We start from the raw sequence: 20,770 nt of genomic DNA, 5'->3' as shown, positions 1-20,770 counted from the left end.
TTTGTTTTGGTCATTTGTTGTAGTCAGTGAGTTTCTCTTTTCTAGTGGCATTAGTGACCTAGTTTTAACCGCAGTCCCTCTTCGTATCTCAATCTGGTTTGTATGTGTGCCTTTATGTATGGCATGAATCCAGGTTATTGATTGGTACAGAAGCATGGCACAGCAAACCCATTATGCAGATCCATTCATTTGTTTACTGACCCATTTTCATCTGCTCTGGGAGTCTACAGAGAAACAAAAGCCATACAAATTCTCTGACATTTACTGAACAATCAAACATATGATTTATTTGAAAATCCAAAGTTTTGTATCTAAAAGTACATCTGCTCCTGCCATATTATGATTACATGAGACAATTCAATCTATATAAGGCTCTGAGTTGTTTTACTACTACTACTTCTACAAAAAAAAAAAAAAAAAAAAACCTCAGTGGAAAAAATGATTTTAACCAAAACTCATTATAGAAAGACATGCTCCCCACAAAACAGGGAAACCACAGTGTTTTTTTTTTTTTTTACTTCCTCTTGGCTTTTTTGAACAAATGAAAATCAATTTTTTCCCCCCTAATACATTCAGTGTTTGAGCGGGTTCAAATTTGAAAGTTATCAAATTCTTTAATGGTGCAATTCTTAAATAACATCTTGGTCTTGGATGTTTTCTGTCATTCCAAATGTCTGTAGTAATTAGTAAGATCCAAAGACAACTTGTGTCTAGGGCTTTGTATCAATTAATCCTTTGATAATAATCCAAATCCTGGGGTTTTTAAATGTCAGAAATGGCACCAATCCATAGGTTCCTTTAAACACAATGACTGATAAACAAAGATACTCTGCAATCTCATTTAAACAGCGTTTAAGATGATATTCTTACCAGATGTTGTTGAAGTTGAGCCTTAATTTGTTGACCTTATGAACACAAGACTTCGTTTCTGTAACCAACCATTACCCAACCTCAAAAATAAGGTCTTAAAACCAATCCCTGCATTCATTGGTGGTTTAAAAATACCATCCCATGGACCAATGCATTGTTCCTCACGCAGGAATTCCACCACAAGAATACAGCTGTTCATATTTTGTGCAGCACGGTAGCAAAAACTCAACCATGCCATTCAATTTATAACACTGTCAGAGACATACTTAATATCTTGGTATAAATGCCATCGTACAGATTCCAGATTTATTTTTTTCTCTCTGTATTTATTGCAAGCAAACAATGTCCATTGGTCTTTGACTCAGCACTTCTCTAATTGCATGTTTGTGTTACTATCGTGTCAGGGCTGGATATGGAGCAGCACTCACTCAGAGAAGCCTGGCAGCCATGTTTTTCCTCTAAAAGTGACTACACAACCCTGACTCTCTGGCACCTCCGTAGCCTATGTGGTTTTGGCCTAAGTGTTGGAGGTAGAGTAAAAGACACAGATTCTTTGTATTATCCAGGCTTTCTAGCGTACAGTACTTTGGCTACTGTTATCTTGGCTTGGCCGCACAGACAACAATTTCCATACAGTATCAAATCCTTAAGAATTTTATAATTTCAGTCTGGAGTCAAAACAGTAAATCAGTGCCAGGAACCTTAAACCAATGATAAAATGATACAGAAACACATACACATCATATTTTAACGATATGTGCTGGCATTACTGTTTGTTCTTCTTTCAGCGTGCACTAAAACTTTTAATGATATCTGTGGTCTGGAAGAGGCTTTGCTATCTTTGTGTTCTGCCTCAATCAAGTTATGAACCCAGTCAACCAACAAGAGGTATGTCCAGTCTCAACTCCAACCTCCATTATCTAGTTTCCTAGACGGATATTCCAGGGAGTAATGAGAACACCAAGAGTTCCCCAGAACATTTTTATATGACAAAAAAGTTTTAAAAAGCTGTTGAGGTTTTCCATGTTTTCAAATGATACAATAACAACACCATTAAGCAATTTGCTTTGACACTAAAGTAACATTTTGTTTAGTGCATGCCTCTCATTACCTGACTCCTCAGGAGGAGGTGAAACAAGCTGTTGTGATTTAAGAAATAATCATTTTAATAGTTAAATTCAACTCAATGTAATCTCAATGACATAAATTGATGTTAGCATTAGCATTAGCATTATAACATGGTTGAAGGGTGTTTTTCCCAGTCCGTCTTTACTTCTTTTTTTAAATGTCAATTTATTGGCTACTCTAAATGCCGGTATTAACAGATTAGCAAATAAATAAATCTGTCAGGCTCTAATTCGAAGTGCTTTATATACGCAAAAATCTGAACTATTCAGAAACTAAAAATTACAAGAGGAAATTACCATAGAAATCAAGACAAAATAAAACAAATAGAAAAAGTTAGTTGAGCACCAAGAGCAGTTGGTAGTAGTAGTTCAAGATGCCCCAGTAAAAAATAAAATAATGATTCTAATCACAATATTTGATCTACTTTTCAAACTAATTTTGATTTCTGCCAAACCTTAAGTAAAAATGTCTACATGTTTAGTTGTTAGCTACTCCTAATCAAGTCTTCCAGGCAATCTTTTGCTGCCATTTGCTGAAAATGGCAGTATGCTAGGGCAGAAAACCACAACCAAAATCACTGAGCTCATCACTTAGGCTTGAGCAGCAGCTTCTTTAAGATTCTCCTTATAGACTAAATGCAGTTATGGCTCCAAAGGTGTATACTACTAATCTTATCGAACCAAGCTAGTTGAAAGGTCCATTAAACTGCGCTAAGATTAAAAATAAATCCCACAGGACTTCTCTTAGGGGTGTTAATCCTTTAAATACAATGCCTATCACTGTAAGCATGTTTATATTTAGCCTAGAATAAAAACTACTAAGATGCTTTCTTTGTTACTTAAGTGACTAGACAGCAGTTAAGTTTAATTATAAGGAAATTAATATGGTAGTGAAATTCTGGAACAATTCTGCTGATGACTGATGATACTGATGATATTTCTTCTGTTTGTTTATTTTGTATTTGCTGTCATCTGCATGTGTCTTTGTACCAGGAAATAATGAAATCCCCGTTATAAAAAACCCCCAAAACGTTTCATCTCTGAACATTTAGTCAGTACACAAAACATGCAAGACATAAATATTAGCCAGACATTGGCAAATATCATTTTATTTGTAATATGTAATATAATTACAAGTAGTATAATTGAATTATATGAATTACATTAAAATAAATGAAATTATTTTTCCTGAAAATGAACAAGCAGCTACAGTTATTTTAGTTATTGACGATCAGATGCATGACTAAACTGACAAAGGCATATCTTTTGAGATTAATGGAAAATGCTGATGCACACAAAATTTAGAGTATTACTTCAAAGGATATTTGTCAGGAAAATCAAGCCCATCTTGTAAGGATGTCTAGAAGCAGCAATAGATTTTCCCTTTTGATGTTTCACGGTCCATATGTCCCTCTTAAACTGGTGAGGACCTGACAACACAAACGTTCTCACACTTCAGCTGCTGTGATGCAAATAGCACCGTGGCTGGAGACTTTCGTATTCCTACTTGTTGCATAGAGCATACGCATATGAACACACGCACATGGACACAATAGAGACATAAAGAAACACGAAGACAGCAGACGAGACTCTACAGCTATTTCTGGGGTTGCCTCCTGTGCACAGTTCCTACCCTCCTCCGTGTCTCCCCCGGCGGCTGGGACCTCTTGCTTTGCATCACTCCCACCAATCCTATTGTCCTCCGCCTCATGCTGCCAACCTCCAACCCCTGACCCAAGACTTTACCCTTTTCAAACTCTCTTGCTTCGCCCCCTCCAACCCTTATTAGATGGAACCTTCTTCTTTCAGCTCATTCAGACCCCTTCATGTCAGGATTCACTGTGAGCACTATGACAACAGAGAAGCCAGAACACATACTACTTTAATACCATTGTTACATGAGGCTCCTCCACTGTCTCAAAGTCCCACATCCTAGGCTGAATCCTGGAAGGATGTGAAAGTTGGTTGCAACCTGAATCTGATACTTCCAGCCCCGCAGAGATGTGTTCTTCCTTATGTGGGCTAAGTGCTTAACAATATGCAGTAAGTACAGAGTATCAAGGGAAAGGAAGAGAAGTTAATCTCTCTAGTAACTGTATACACTCCATTCTTGCTGACCTCTGTGAGCAAGGGTCAGTCCATTACTTTATTGCTTTAAGCACTAATTAGCAGTTTTCCACCAGCATCCTGCAACATCCTGTTGATCCAACTGGACATTACAATGCGTCTCAGCGTATTATCTATGGCACCATTTGTGACGCTATCTTATTATCTGTGAGTAAACACTAACCATTTCCAATGTTTTATCCCATGATTATGTTTTGCTCTATGCAAACCAATAATGCATAATGCTTTGGTAATTGATCATTAAACATATTGCGCTTTTCATTTCTATAACTTTGCATTATTTTAGAGATTAATAACTGTCTAAAGTGCTTTTCTTGTACTTTTTTGGCACCTTGTTTTTGGAGATATGAGAGCTCTCAGTGCAGCAGGAAACCAGATGAGTTACTCACATGTTATTGAACACATTCAAGTCAAATTACAACAATAAAAGCAGAAATATTGGCTATGAAAATGCAACACATATAAATGTGATCCATGTGACTAGGGGGTCTAGTTCCAAATATGAGGCATGTTAAGCATACACCAAGTATTTCATAAACTTTTCACACATAAACACATGAGATCTCATAGGTTCAGTTGCTTAAAGTTTACTCTGTACATTAAATAGGATTTTTTTCCAACATTATTTCCACTTTCTGCTGCTCTATGGTTACACTACTGTTTTCCCATACGGTAGAGGCCAAAAGCTAAGATGACTTATGAGACCTCTCAGTGGTGTAGCTATAATATTCATACAGCGAACTGATCTCTCCTCTGGTCTGCGTGTGGTTATAAGGTCAAGCTGTTTTTCAGACAGAAACATCTGGGATTTCCTCTACCCCAAAGCTGCTGTTCTCTATTGTTTTTCCACATATAGTAAAGCTACGACTGGCTTCTTGAAAAACAATGAAATGTGCACATGGTAAAAGACTCAAGTTGTGTAGTTCAAGTTAAATTAATGTCAAATCTAAACTTCAGTAATTTAGTCAAATTGAAATCCATCTTTTCAAACCTTCAATCAGTCTGAGTGTGAAAAGAAAAAGCCTTCCCCGACATTCTCCCCGAGCTACTGGGTTTCCTGCAGCTGTCGCTTCATAAAAGATCAGCCATAGCTGATTTTCATTTGCTTGGCAGAAGTGCCTCTTCCCGTCTATCATGCCTTTCTCTGGAGGATAATAAGCAGACAATGCAAACTCTCACTTGGAAATCTTTCACTTGGTCAGGAAAATGATTCCTGGCAGTAAAGAATGACTCCTCTTATCACATGTGGCACCCAATCAAAACAACATTAGCAAAGAGGAGTCATGTGCATCTCCTGCATCTTACATGAAAGCAACAAGCTTTGATAATCAGCTTGAACAAGATTTTCTTCTGCAACAGCAGCACGATGGAAAAATCTTAATACCGGTATATTAAATATGACTTTACACATAATTCTAAAAGGCCAATAAAAAGTCATAAAGGATTGCATGAGTATTCATTTAAATTCCTGCTTAATTCATCCCAAGCGCAGCACTTGGCTGCATCCCAGTGGTCCCAGGCTGTCTGGCAAGGCTCTTCATATGGTGAGCATTTCTCATTGGTGTGCTGGGGTACCCCAGATGCTTTTGTCTTACGGTTGTTTAGCAGCTGCGTAAAAGCACTGAGGACAAAGGCCTATCTGTGGAGGGTTGAATACACTCAGTGGGCACACAGCCAACAGCTCAACCCTATAGGCTCCCACAGTTGAAAAGCGGACTAATATATTCAACTCTCACTCCTGACAGATGATCTTACGGTGAAATTAGCTGGAGGCACCTTTATTTCTTTTCAATTCATCTAAGTAGTTTTACATTTAAACCGTGGCCCACAAAAGCCTATTCCCAATTGCTTTCCAAGTTTAAGAGAAGTAAAAACACTGAAAAATGTAACCAATGTCATACCTCTTCACTAAGTTCCACAAAATTTGGTTTGCTAGTTTTGGCACAATCTAGGCAAGCAAATAGCACTAAAACCATACATTGGCTTTTCCCCCAAGTGATAACCTCTGTAGGTTGAAAATCAAACCTAACGCAGTTCCTCTAATGACCACAACACTGGCTCAAAAAGTCAACAAATGCAGACTTCAAATGTTAAAATGGCCAAAGTTACAGCATTTAAAAGCAGTCAATAACTTGAGTTTTTCATGAGTTAATTTCTAGTATTTTATTAGTTGTTATTTAGGATTAAAATTATCAGGTATGTGTGCCTGTGCATGGCATCCATATGGTTTATGGAAACAGCTCACCAACCAAGCTCACTAGCTAAATGATAACTTCACCCACTCCTTCAAATATGGTAACTTCTGGCTCCAAGACAGCAACTGTGAGGGTTTTAATTACAGAATCACTAACTAATGGGTGTTTTATAGTGATCGCTCCTTGGAGAGAACATAGAAAAGGAACTTGCACTTAAGTGTCCTTAACTGGTACACTTTCTAACACTTGCTAACTCAAATCTTTTATACACTCAAGATATAGATCTATCTATATATATCTATATATATATAGATCTGAAGTTCAGTCCCCCACTGCCACCTTTCAGTTAATTGTACTGGTTTGGACAAATGGAATGGAAATAGTATTCCAAAGCTACAGCAGGCTAAGACACTTGTGATCAACCAAACATGTCTACATAGTCCAAATATCTTATTAAACAAGATAAATTTGTTTAAACCACAAACTCAGTGAGCCTGGAAAAATCCAACATCTCTCAAAGGTGGAGTGCTCAAAGTAGCTATGGCACCTGAAAGCAAACTGTTTCTAGCCGTTCCAAATTTCCACGAGCAATGTTTGGGTGAGAAGTCACACTTTAGAGACAAGACAAGAAGTATGGGTTTCACATGCTGTTTGGAAAATGTTCATGCCTGAAACATTAGTTAAGACAAAAAAATAGCCCTCTGTCAAAACAACTCAAGACAACCGTGTTTTGCACGCATGAGCCCTCCGTTTTGTATGTTTGGCATCTCCATATTTAACTGCCAATACAGCTTCTAAAGCACAGACTGAATTTGTCCTTTGAGTTCATGTCCTGCTCTAAAATTTCATTTTAGTGATCAACCCATGGCTCCAAACACCGAGCTCATTGGTCACCGTTCAGAGCTAGCGTAGATATCTAGGCTTAGTCATACTATTCTGTGTAAAGTAATCAGTCACCATTCCACCTCACTTGCATTACAATCAATTCACTTTTTTACCCATAACTCGCATTGATAATTGATTATTCTGGGAAAGCATTGTTGACTATTTCAATTCCCTGCTCATGTGACACATAGAAAGTGTATCAAACCACATGCAATGAGTGTTTTTGTTTTTAATGTGCTGTGGAAAATGTGGCCATCTAGAGCAGTATGGTGTGGTTTACTGTAGATAGCAGAAAATGCTGCACTGGGGCCAAATGCCTACTGGATCAATGAGTAAATGTTCATCAGCTGCAGCGTCTCTTTGCTTTCCCCGAGCCATTATCTCCCAAAGGCCTTCTGGAACAGTCATCTGACTCTGAACAAAACACTGATACAGATTGCTACTCCACTGGCAAATATCTCCTCTACACTCTGCATACATGCACTAATGCCAGCATAATGCATTTCCAGTTTAACTTTGTTAATCATGGGTGTCTTTCTGAAGTCTAGCAGAATAGATAAAGGCCAGATTGTATCCTTGGCATATTTTGTTTCCAACACTGTTGCTTGTGCATATCTTAAAAGCTGTTTCCCCCCCTGCACATAGAGAGTATTTTCAATGCCATAGAGTTTTTAAAGCATATGGCAGAATGACACACACATACACTTGCCTTCCCCTTCTGTTTTACTGTGAATAGGCTTTTAGTAAAAAGTGGCGAGGGACATGCTTGAACAAGGATCCCCACTCATGAACGTCTATTCTTAACATCTAGTGTCACAATAGTCAATGGCTCTCTTTGTAGTCGAAGGACTTATTAGCGCAACAAATTAACATGAGTGCCTGGGCTAACCTGGCTGTCAGGAAGCAAACTAAAAGCAACTAAAAAGGGACATAAATGGGTTGAAGATGAGAAGAACTGGAGATATCAGAGGGCACAAATTAAACCAGGAAAAGGGGACAACAGATGGAGTCTTGGTTGCACTAAAAAGGCATCTTTTGTGAGCTTCATGGGCCTCAACCGCTGTACAATTACCAAAGATGCTCAGTCACATGCGTCGCCAAATGGAAAGCAGCCCAGAAATCATGTAACTATGACAGCAACTGCCTCATTATGCAGGGTATTCACAGTAATTAAAGATTGAAAGCTGAAGACAAAGGGATATTTAATTTCTGATGGTGATATAAAATGTGGGATTAGTTGTAATGTTTGAGCAACAAACTTTATATAGACTGAGCTGCACTTCAGACAGTGAAAATCTATGGGAATTAACAGCAGAATGCTTTGGCTTACACAAGCAAACACAAAACAGCAAAGTTCAAATTTGCTCTTAGCACTCTTTGAACATCTTTGCGGTGACTCATTCTCACAGTCCTCTGGGGTTTTTTTTTTTTTTGGGGGGGGGGGGGGGGTGTTTCTGTGCATATCTTGGGAATAGACCGTGACTCAACTAAAATTAGGGGCAAAATAGAAATCTAACTTTCTGTTATTGCTCAACCATCAGTTGACAAGTTTCTGGTTCAGAAAGTGCAAAAAAACATCTCTGCTGGCACGGGATTAGTAGTTTAAGGGTCTTTTCCCTCCTCAGACTCCGGACGCAAGGTCACAGCGCACACAGTTCACCACATGGGTTTGTGACAGTATGTGTGACACTGCTGATGTGTAATTAGACACTTTCCAAACAGCATCCTAGGTCTGATGTAGACAGAGCACACACAAGTCACACCCAGCTCCCGTGTTTTTGGGTCATCAAAACACAGGATCGATTCTGTTTAAGCCTGGAAACTTCCTGAAAGCGTTAAATGTTCATGTGAGTCAGTGCAAACTGAGCCATGAAAGTACAGCAAAGAATTTAACTAAAGACACATTTAAAACTGTCTGCTATGATTATCTCTTCTTTTCTTGAATTTCTCAATAACAATGACGTAACATTTGGATCTGTTTAGCGACCAGCCTTGATGAACTTTTCCACAAGGCCTCCACAGTGAAAACAGGACACGGAGACTAGAAGCTTCACAAGTTTCCACAAGAAGGAAAAAAAAAAAAGTTGCTTTCTTTTTTTTTTTTTTGCTATCAGGATCAGGCTCCAAGAAGAACAGACACTGTGTTATGTTAATCAAATAAACTGCAAAAGCGAAAATGTTTTTCCAAACATGTCTTAAATCCGACCAGTAAATTTAGTGAAAAATAAAAATAATCTTTGCTTGACATACTTGTTCACAATAGCTCAAGGCCTACAATCTGCATTAAAGAAAGTTTACCGGACATTTATGCATGACATGCTTTTCTTGCTAAAAACAAGTGCGTGTTCATCACATGCGTGATAGACGTCTGTCATCTTCATGCCAGCACTCTTCTTTTAGATGTTTGGCTCAATGATAAATAATCAGCAGAGCCAACACTACAGTTTCTTCCTGTTTAGTTATCAAGGGAGCTAATAGCAGCCAACTACTGCTCGCTGGGGTAATAGTCACAGAACTAACACCAAGAACTTATCAAGTTATTTGCGGAAAATGTCTTCCTGTCTTCCTCTGAATAGAGCTGGAGGAAAGCCAAGTCATCCTCCCACAGTCTTCACACAACCCAGTTCACTGTTAAAATCATTCGGGGGCAAGGACAGAGGAGGATCTCTCTGAAAAACATGTCAGGTGGAGTTCACCAGAAAAACCAAATTAGACATTTAGTTACACAACCACTCTATGACCGCTACACTCCGTAGTCTTACACACATTCGGTTCATGATATCTATTCGAGGCTTTTTACATGTGATCCTTTTTGTGTTTGCAATTCTTCTTGACACGAAACAAAGCAAATCACTGAGAGGAGCACAAAGCACTTCTCTGATTCAACCAAAGGGGACTTTTTACAGCATCTAACAAGTCTCCAAATCAATCTCCTCATGCGCACAACAGGCTGTCGTGTATTTTCTGAAAGGGCCACAGAGCATATTTGAATATAAAATGAGAGCTTTAGCTAGTGGACAATGCATAAAGGTTGATTGCCATGCAGAGTAATGTCCTCTGTGAGACACTGAATAAGGGTCTGTGGGGAATTAGTTCACAGGGCATCCGCTAGGCAACTTGCAATTCAGTGAACTTCTCTCTCTACATTAAGAGCCACTGAAGTCGCACAAAGGAGCAGCTCCAAATTAGGAGCACAAAGGCGCTTCTGTGATAGCTTCATAGCGAATTAATGAGCACTGATACACATTCTCACACAGTGTCCTTCCCTGGCCTCAGCTGCACTGTGACAAACAACACATGGTATTAAATGTTACACAGACCCAATCCAGCAGCTCAAAATGGCATTAATGGCCACAATTATTTAGCTGTTTAATATCCAGCGCAGTGCAAGCTGAGAACATTTCATAACTAACATTTAATTGTTTTGGATGTGTTGCCAATTTATCACAGTTTTAACGTTATTAAACATCCATGGCATGAGCCCCTCATTCCTCCCTGGAGCCCCGCACCCCCAGGTTGCGAGCACAGATGGCAAACACTTGGTACCGTCTCAGCTCAGCCCTTCAGATAGCAATTACAAGCTCTGGCACAACACAACAGCCGATCATGGAGCGTCTGACAAATGCAATATGCTGCTTCCAGTACATTTTAATCAAGCTTTGCCAGTAAAACATGCTGAGCTGTTTGGATGGGAGACGGGACAACAATGACAACCTTTCACCTCAATCAGCGCAACGTGATCAATCACCGCTGACCAATGTGATAATCGAGGACTGATAATGAAGGGCGTGGCCAAGTGAAAACTTTTAATCAAACGTTTTCCCCAAACAGTTCAGCCTCTGTGGCCCTTTTTTTTTTTAAAGTTAAAAGAGAAACAGTGAAGGCAGAAAACTGAACTGGACTTAACACCTCCGCAGACTCGCTCAGAGTTGACTGCAGGAATCCTGACAGTCCTAATCTGTCTAATCGCTTTCCACAAGTTGCTTCAGCAGGCTGCTCTAATGCCGATTCTCATGCAACCGGGTCAGGTAAACAACGTCCTTCTGTGGCACTAGTAGCAATAGTAAAATTTCACTTATGCGTACTTTTAAACAATCCGTGCACCTCGAAAGTTAGAGCCAAGTGTGATCTATGCTGTCATCACAAAAACAAAAACAAAAAAAAAACAACAGGCGTTCATTACATCCGTCGCGAACATCTGTTGGTAAAACTTACCCATTTTTCCAAGTTTTCCTTGGTTGTCTGAAGTTTCGCTATCAGCTGAAAGTTGAGCCCCAGCTACACTGATGTTGCGTCCTGGGATGCACACACTGACCGCCTGGCTGCTCCAAAACTCAAGGCTGTCCCTCTGGAGACAGCCCGGCTTACGTCACCACAGAGGGGATTACTGATGGGAGGACGGAGTTCACTCAGCCTGCCCCCTCCCTCATCTCTCCTCAGTGCAGAGCATTAAAAAAAAGTTAGCTCTTTACTCTCGGTGAGCAATTTTATCTTGACGTATTTGTGCGCATAAAGCCCCATATTGCGCATAGTGGATGGGTTATCGCCAACGCTGTCGATTAACTGATTAAATAAATAATTCAATCATGATAACAACCTACTCTTGAGCCCCAAAATACAGAATAACGAGCTATTAGGACGCATGAGTCAAAATGAGAGGCCAGAGGTCACCAGAGGGGAGTGATTTCCTCTCCCGTACCCTGTTACATGGCTAATCGCTTGCTTTACAGACAAGGGTACTTGTAAGGTTCTTGAAGTATACCCCTACGAAATCTAGAGAACCCATGGTCTCTTTAAAGCTAATGGGTAGTTATTTATATCTTTATTTGGGGGAGAAGATAAAAAAAGAATTATGATTAGCTCACTGACGTAAATCAAATTGTTCTAAATGAATGTTTTGTGCATCTTTCAAGCCAGCCCTGTGACACAAAAGCATTTCCGACTTACCCCAACACCTCTACTAAAAGACAAGAAACACCCTAATTTAGTTCATCTATGGCCAAATGCATATAAAGCCTGCATGAAGAATTAAACATTGTATTTGTTTTGCAACTACGCTTGGTTGCGTGAGACTTCTGATTTTAAAGACACAGGGTCGGCTCAACATCAGTTCTGTGGATGGAGATAAACGGTGGCCTCTCAAAAAGACAGGGCCTTTAAAAGAAACAAAACCATCACCATCACTCCAGCAGACTGGCATCCGGTTTCCAAGGAGGTCTGAGCAGCCCCTAATCCAATCCAGTCTTTTCATTGGTGGCCAAGTGGGCAATTCTCAATGGTTTGTTTCATGGTAAACAGGGCATCTTCCCATCAAGGAAAACAGAAAAGTAGCCGAAAGGCAAATATTTAACTGGTCAGCTTCACATCTACAAGGAAAATATCATCCTTCTTTTCTCACTTAATATAATTTATATTCAATTCACCATCCACTTTCTTTTTCTAAAGTGCACATTTACTGAAAAGCTCCACTAACCTTTAAATTTTTTTCTTTATGCGTGCACAGTTATGGTGAGTAGTTCTTCAGCTCTACACAAAACATTTGTGGCTGATATGACATGAGTTTATTGTCATTAATCTGCATCATCATAAACGACTAAAGTGCCCCGATCACTTTGTGTGTGTATGGGTGGTGTGTTTGTGTGTTTATCTGTGTGTACATGGGCTGCACGTCAGTGAATAGGTGATCTGCATGGGAAACTTCCAGCACTGTGCTGGCTGTTACAGCAGGCACAGCAGCTGGCAGACAGTATGCCGGCAACTGTTATTAGGGCTGACTGTATAAAAACAAAGCACACACACACAATGCCCTTTTATTTGACATTACAGCCATGCCACTAACAAAGTGATCCACACACCATATGAAATTTGACTTTGTAGGTGGATGATGTAATCTTCAGAAACCCTTACTGTTTATTGGGTTGTTTAACATCTCCTATTTCTGAGGGGGTTGTTTCGTGAATACTAACTTGGGCTAAGCACATTTTAATTTGAAGTTACATTCTGAAAATACTTTGAAAGGTAATTTGGACATGAAGTAGGTTTTTCTGTTCAGCACCAATGACCTGGATGTGTGACAATAATACCTCAGATATATGTTACAGACAAAACACTAAGGTTTTTCTAACCAGCAAGGCAATGTAAGGAATTACAGCCCAAAACCCAAACATTTCTTAAATCTTGAAGCAATTTTCTCTGCTCTAATTTATGTTATGTTCCTAATTAAGGATAAGCACAGTGAAACAGGGCTGATAGCAGTCAGCAGAGGCAAATTGAGGTAATCCTCGAGCGTCTAATTGCAAATAAAGAAAAGCTGCTGAAGCGCTGTACCAAACACAACAGCCACCATGGTTACAAACCGCAGATAAAATGGCAGACACTGTGAATGAGCTCAAAATGAGAGGCGGTTTAAAGTGCTCCGAGAGTGAAGCTGGCATCAGATCGCCGGTTACATGACTTGGTTGAACAATCTGGGTCTGCAAGGCGTTCCTTAATGTGTTGAATAGCACAACTTGAATGGCAAAACTCCCTGCTCAAATTTTCAAAGGATTACAAAGTTTCCCCTCTGTGGAGAAAGACAGTCTGGTAATGAATGTTTGGTTAAGACAGTTTAATTGATTACGTCAGTTTTTCCAAATTCTTTTCTGAAGTTATTCAGCTGGTGAGTAAGCTTTAAACATTCAATTCCAGCATACACTAAAAAAAAAGGCTCAATAACATTAGTGCACAAAAACTTGTTCCAGCTGCAGAGTTTTGTGGACTAATCTGCAGTATATGGACACACCTGAGTCTTTTCCCAGAATAGTCACGCTTCAGCGAGCAGATGACATTTAAGCATTTTGAAAGTTACACAGGATCTGTTTTTCAGCATGTTCACTTTAAAATGGTTTGAATGTCTGCACCATTAAAGTGCAAAGTATCAACTCCAATTTGGATTGGTTTATGTCAGTGCTGAAAGAACCGTGTGTGAGACATAATCTATTTAACACACTAAACGTTTTACTGTTAGTTCATGTATAAAAGACGGAGAAGGGTTTGCATATCACATGCTGAAGACTAAACTGAACACAGAGACCGACAGCATTGTTGTCCAGTTACTCTTTGAAATTTGGGCGCTGTGTGTCATACACAGTCCTTTCAGTGTTGACACAGACTGAAGCGAAGACTTGGCTCTTGACACAAAGTGTCTTTGAGCCTTAAAATAAAGACTGTTTCAGCTGTTGATAATGTTGACTGAACTCTCTCTCTCTTGTGTACTCTATGTAGCTGTGCACTTGGAGTTCATGTTTTGGAATAAACGGAAAGATTTGTTACTCTGGTGAGAAATCCAAAGATTCTCCTTCCAGCTGTGTGAATGATGTTAAAGCTCTGTTCGCTTTAGAAAGTAGATACTCACAAACTCTAGTGCTGTTCCTCAGACTTTAACCTGGAACTGTAGTGAACAACATATGAGGTTTTAGTGTGGAGTCAACATCTGGTTTAGTATTTGGAAAGCAGTGGAAAATAATGTTCCATTGCCATCTGAGGGAAAATACGGAGGAAGAATGTTGTTTACCTCTACTCGCAAAATGCTTTCAAGAGAATCTAATCTATTCAGCTTGCCTATAAAACTAAATCCCACTTGCAAGTTGGAAGCATGCGCACTTAGAGAGAAAGCATGGTTCCAGCAAATATGCCCATGCGGGCCCACAGTGGGGACAATCCCGTTTGTTTGTTTTGCTTTTTAAGTGTCCCAGTGGGTAAAACTACTGTGGGGCCTGCATGGCCTAACCCACAGGTGGAGTAGTGAGGTACTCATGTAGGCTAACCCATGTGGGACCCATAAGAATTTTGCTCTTTTGGGTCGTCATGAGTGTTTTCATTATAGGCTTGCCCACAGAAAAGCCATATAAGGGGGCTAAAAGGCAACACTTCTGTGGGCCTTGTATGGGTGATGAGCCTGGGTTTTCCCTGTCCACACAGCCCCACAGTTCAGCCACACCTACCTACTGTGGGCTCACATAAGCATGTTTGCTGGCAAATTATTTAAAACAAGGAAACATGATACAGAGACACGTGACTTATGTGTTTTAGTATACGTACAAAAATTTGAGGGTGATAGAGGTTAACTGATTCAACAAACAAATCTCTTGGGTTGTCAGGAAGAGTATGTGTTATAAAAATCCGTCAAATCAAGTAGGGCAGCCTACGCCTCGAGGTTGCTGACATTTTATGCCAGTATTTGGGTTCACTTGGTGTATTGGTTTACACATTTGGCTAACAGCTAAAACATCCCTAGTTCAATTGTGGGAGGAGTTACAAATCCTTTTCAAGATGGACATCCAATATAAAAAATCTGTCATATGAAATATGCTGAGCTACCTGCTGTAGTGAACCCTTGAGAATAAGAGGGCAACCAGAAGTAGCTTTAATAGGGCCCACAGTGATCCCACGTGTGCCCCAAGGGGTGAATGTTTGATGGATTTTTATCCAGTGTTTTTATTTTAAACCACAGTCCCACGTGACCAGACACTTTCTGATTATATCTTGATCAAGTTTAACAAAATAAAGGTCTTGTCTTGGGAGTGTTTTCTAAGCATATCAGTCTCTGCAGGAGGCTCTGCAAACACAATGCATCACCAGTGCTTATGAGCCAAAATAGACAATGGCGGTGACCGACCCCAGCAGGCTGACGGGAGTGAAGAACATGTAAGCAGCAGTGAGCTCATGTAATTTATCGCTCCCGAGGCCCCAAGCCTGAGGGTAGCCACAAAAACAGCTGGGAGTAGAGCAGGAAGTTAAACCCAGACTAGTTTCGCTCTAAGCCCGTGTGTGGAAGGAGAGAATTAAGAAACAGGCAGGACAAACTGTGTTGCATCTGCTGTCCTTGATTTGTGGTGGTGTTAGAGGGTGAGAGGAGTGGCTAGATTTAGTAGACAGCTTTAACTCAGGGAATGGAAAAACCAAAGCAATACACACACCCTCGTGGCTCTGCCTCCAGAGATAATTGGGTCACTGTGGCTCAACAGCATTCCTCATAAATTAACTACCAGCTGTATTTTCTGATGTTCAAAGCTTTTTAAAAAAAAAAAAGATTGCTGCACATATGAAATAGAGATAGCACAATTATGCCAGGTAAGAAGCGGAGACAAGCATAAAATATGAGACCTATTGATTCTGACATGCAAACAGGACCTTAATACTGATGGAAACTGTCGCTGAATTTCTCCACCGCTCCCATCCTTTCTTGGCAGTAATGGCCATGGACAGGAGCAATATCACAGCATATTTTTGTGAGCTTTAGACCACATGTTACATGCTATTTGAAGCTCTTTAAAAAAGAAGATTTGTATAGGTAAACCTTTGGATTTCTTGGTAGCTGGGTTGATGGCGACATAGACGACAGCTTAACCCAAGTCTATACAATGCTGCCATCTAGTGCGTTATTTTATGGTGACTCAGAGACACAAAGTACAGAAGAAGAAGCCAAAACATAATGTAGAATTTCTCCTAAATCTTGACATGTCCATTCTCCTTGTTGTGATAAAAATCCTCATTTGTATAAACTCAGCAGTTTATGGGCTGCCCCTTTTATTTATTTATTATAACTGCTTCAAAAAAGACATGAACCACAGAGAAGACATCCGATTTCTTAAGTTTCACATTAAAGTCTGTTGTTTACAAAAATGTCACACTTGACAACAAATCTGTCCCCTGTCTGCTGACTCATTTACTGTGAAAGTCTCTCACAGTGAGCTTGAGTTTCGGGGTCCCGGTTCTGTGCGTGCTTGTCACTGTCCCACTGATTTCCTGCAGAGAGGAAAGTGCTTTTATTTCTGTTGCACGATCAAAACTGTCTGGTGAATTTTATGCTGCAGTAAATAAATAGTCTGGTTCACCGTTTAACTGTGTCATTGCTCAGTGTCTGATGTTGTTGGAGTGCATGTTTTATACACCGAAGTCAAGGCAGCTTGACAAGTAGGAGATTATCTAGATAACAACGTGGCTTTAGATGTCACTTATTAAGAAAATAATAAAGCACAGACAAATAAGAGTTAGTAAGAGTTAAACCTCATTAATTTCAGTGTTTAACTCCAACAGTGTTCCTCATTAGTTTGATTGTATAATAGAAGCAGACAGCTGCCTTTAGAAATCACACATATACAGCCCTACTGGCCATTTATCATTCGTTTATTAGGCATTTTCAATTAACACATTACATTAATAAGATTTCTTTTTCCCATCACAAATATTGAAAGTGAAATTTCTCCAGAGGACTCCTGTTATGTTACTTGACAGATTAAGTTGAGTGCTCGAGTTTACCTGAGGGAAATTATCAACTCATTGGATAACAGGCGCCTTATGCTACTTGAATTGTATCACCTCCAAGCAGCCGCTCTCCTGTTGTCTCCCCTGAGTCTGGAATGAAAGCATGTAGTTTTGTGCGGGCAAGAGTGCGTGCTTCACATCTCTGTCCTGCTCTTGAACTCTTCCAAAATAGATTAAAAATAATAATACAAATCCATGGAATAAGAAGCTGAAACTGGATTGTGAAATGCCAGCATTTAGTTTTACGTAAAATATTAATTTATATGTAAAGAAAATACCCAAAAAATACACAGGAAAATAACAGGTGATAGACTATTCAAAAGAAAGTTATATCCAACCAAATGTGTAAAATGCAATCAATAAATAAAGGAAGAAAAAAAATGGGTATTGGATGTGATCATTTTTCTCACACTTGGATGATTCAAACAGTGTCAGCTGCTACATTTGATCAAAGCTCATCTGCTGCCAAATTGTTTCAACTTCTTTCTTTTTAAATAATTGATTGCTTTTGTGATTACGTTTACATCTTTTATGATCACTGCAGATTATATATATACAATTTTCCTCCTTCCTCATTCGAATAAACGGCCCGTGGTGTATCTTTGAAACTATTGCTGTTCCCAAAGGCAATCATGCCAGAACTCAATTGCAGCGTCTTTCGAGATTTATATTAAAATAATGCCTCATAACGACCTGCTGTATTCAACAAACACAATGCCACTCCTAATTAGAGATAAATAGGTCTACATTTTCTCATATGTTATTCATCTGCAGGTTTGGTGACCTTCAAATGGCAATGTGTCACTCTGGTTTTGTATTTACCTCAACAAACGAGACACGATTCTCAGAAAAGCCATCAGTGCTGTGATTACTTCTTTGCCAAACGGATTTTCATCTGAAAGGTCTCCGTGACGTTACCGCAGCGTTTATTCTTTGGTTTGGTTGGGGAAATCAATCAATAATCTATTACATTAGAAAATACTTCTTCTCCTTTATTATTACAGTAAATCAATATGCCAGTGTTTGCATGAATTTGATTTGCATACTCTGTAAATTTGCCACAGTATGTTGTTTATGTTGGTGTTTCTGGGGGTTTTGTATTCTTTCCAGCAGCTCATCTTTACCATGGGAACTTCAGGTTTCATATGATGGACACAATAACACAGAAGATTGTGTGTATTATATATCTGACTTATTAGTAAGGAGCTGAAGCTTTTGAATGTAGCTCTCTGGCATGCTTGAGCATTTTGACCCAAATTCCTTTGATTTAAATATGGTAATTTGTTATAGGAAGTGTAAAGAGTAAATTATCTAATCTTACTTATCACGCCTAATGCATGCATTTATTTTGCTGCCTAAAGGGCTTTTTTTCAGGATGTTTGTGCTCCTGAATCATTAACTATTATATAACTACTCTAGAGAGGGAACATAGCGAGCCTCTGCTCAGTGACAGAGGCCAGTAGAGTGTCATTACTTTCCCTGGAGGCCCTGTTTCATTAGAAAACAGACCCATCAGACTGCCAGCGGGGAGCGAGTTCATCACTGAGCCTCTCCCACATTGATCCACACTCAATACGGCCACAGAATGAGAAATGTACGCTTCTAAGATGTGTCAAACCTTTTTAGACAATTTTTAGGAAAAAGGTGTCATGCTTTATCTGTGCTTTAACTTATTTTATGTCACTGATGAACATTCAGAACAGTTTGTCATTGTTTCGGCTCACCTCTACACCTGTACACCTTAATCGGCATGCTGTTGATGAAGCTGTGGCATTCTCTGAGCTTTGTAGGAGAAAAACAAAAAAGATGTTTTGGGGTCAGTGCTCGTGTATTTTCTGTGCAACACTTTTAGGACAACAGCCACAGAGGGAAGATGTGCTGCTGTCAGGCAAAGCGGCTCTCATGACACCATCACTCGCACTGTTATCAGGAGGTTCTCTCCAAATGTCCTCTTAACAGCTGAGACTCAGGTTATTACCTTAGAAGACATAGCACAGAATGTAACTGTAAGCTCTTCATATAAAATATTCTGTGTGTACAATATTAAATATATGGAGAAGAGTACTGGTCAAGTAAAACAAATCATTTAATAAATCCTATTTTAATATTTCTATAGATTTATGCATGAATTATTTAAAAAAATATCTATCATTAATTCCTTGTGTGTTTATTTTACTTTGTCAAATAACCCAAAGTATTTATTTATTTATTTATTTATCACATTTTACCCCTACTCACTTCATTAAATGTAATTATTTTTATATTTTATTTTAATGTTCATAGATTTTTATTCTAGTATGCAAATGAGGAGGCTCTCATGAGGTCAACTTTTTAAATTTTATAACATGAATTGAAATTGACTGCCTCCAGTCCAGAGATTGTTAACAAAGTAATCACTCAGATAAAATAAATGACATGTGAATAAATAAATGTGCACATGAAGACATAAATATCAATGTCATAAGTGTCTGATAAAAACAAAAATGCCTAAACATGTTATTTAGAATAATGTTTTAGGTTTTTAATGGCATATTTATGTATTCACTACAAGATATTAGCTATTTTTGATGGGCAGTTTTGATCCTCCATAGAGCTTCTCCTGAAATGTAAAATACTCTTTATTGTTTCATTAAAATTATATATTTATACATTATTAAAAAGGGCTGGAAAGTTTTCTCCTGGGGAAAAAAAGAACAATAATCAAATACTGATCAACTCAGTACAAGATGTCTTCAAGATAAAGAGAAAACTATCATTTTGCAAAGTGAAGGTCAAACATTGTAGGGTGACAGTAAACAATAGGTATGTTTAATTCTGTGGCGCATCCTCCCACAAAGTGGGCAATATAATCAAATTATTCCTGCTAACATTTGCACGATCATTGTACTCAGTACTCGCTTAAAACAATTCATAATGTGATTTCTGGGGAGGTTACTATTTTAAAAACACGCCTGACCTTTCCGTCTTCTCCTCCATCTGGTAAAGACAATTGACTGATGCCAAATTAAACTGTGCTTCATTGTCTCTCCCCAGCTTAATGAGTGCAGCTACAGCAGATCAATATATCATTTGTAAAGTAAAATCTAATTGGAAATTGTTTCCCATTTGCTCCGAGACACAGAAACCAGACCCGCTGGCTGGATTTTGGTGAGACGAGGCAGGCAGAGCCAGAGGGTGCTTTTGGCAAAACCAGATAAGAATAATTTGTTATCTTCCTCATAACGACAAATCAAACAGATTCCTCTGCTTATGTGGTTCCCT

The 20,770-nt window shown here is 39.0% G+C and overlaps 1 protein-coding gene across 2 annotated transcripts in view; it reads right to left on the bottom strand.

Moving 5' to 3' along the window:
- The window catches only part of gpm6bb (glycoprotein M6Bb), a 28,606-nt gene extending 17,026 nt beyond the window's left edge, over window positions 1-11,580 (bottom strand). Inside the window, exon 1 of one of the 2 annotated variants that reach the window (XM_026143675.2) lies at window positions 11,420-11,580. In XM_026143675.2, the coding sequence (XP_025999460.1) occupies window positions 11,420-11,423 (4 nt within the window). In that variant the 5' untranslated portion in view covers window positions 11,424-11,580. The remainder of the gene's footprint in view (window positions 1-11,419) is intronic. The other variant, XM_026143674.2, reaches the window with a different exon arrangement.
- Window positions 11,581-20,770: the final 9,190 nt, after the last annotated feature.

Source organism: Astatotilapia calliptera, chromosome 16, assembly GCF_964374335.1.
Source record: "Astatotilapia calliptera chromosome 16, fAstCal68.1, whole genome shotgun sequence".
NCBI classification, from domain to species: domain Eukaryota; kingdom Metazoa; phylum Chordata; class Actinopteri; order Cichliformes; family Cichlidae; genus Astatotilapia; species Astatotilapia calliptera.
The sequence above is the reverse complement of the archived record's forward strand: the minus strand, read 5'-3'. Positions and strand labels throughout refer to the sequence as shown.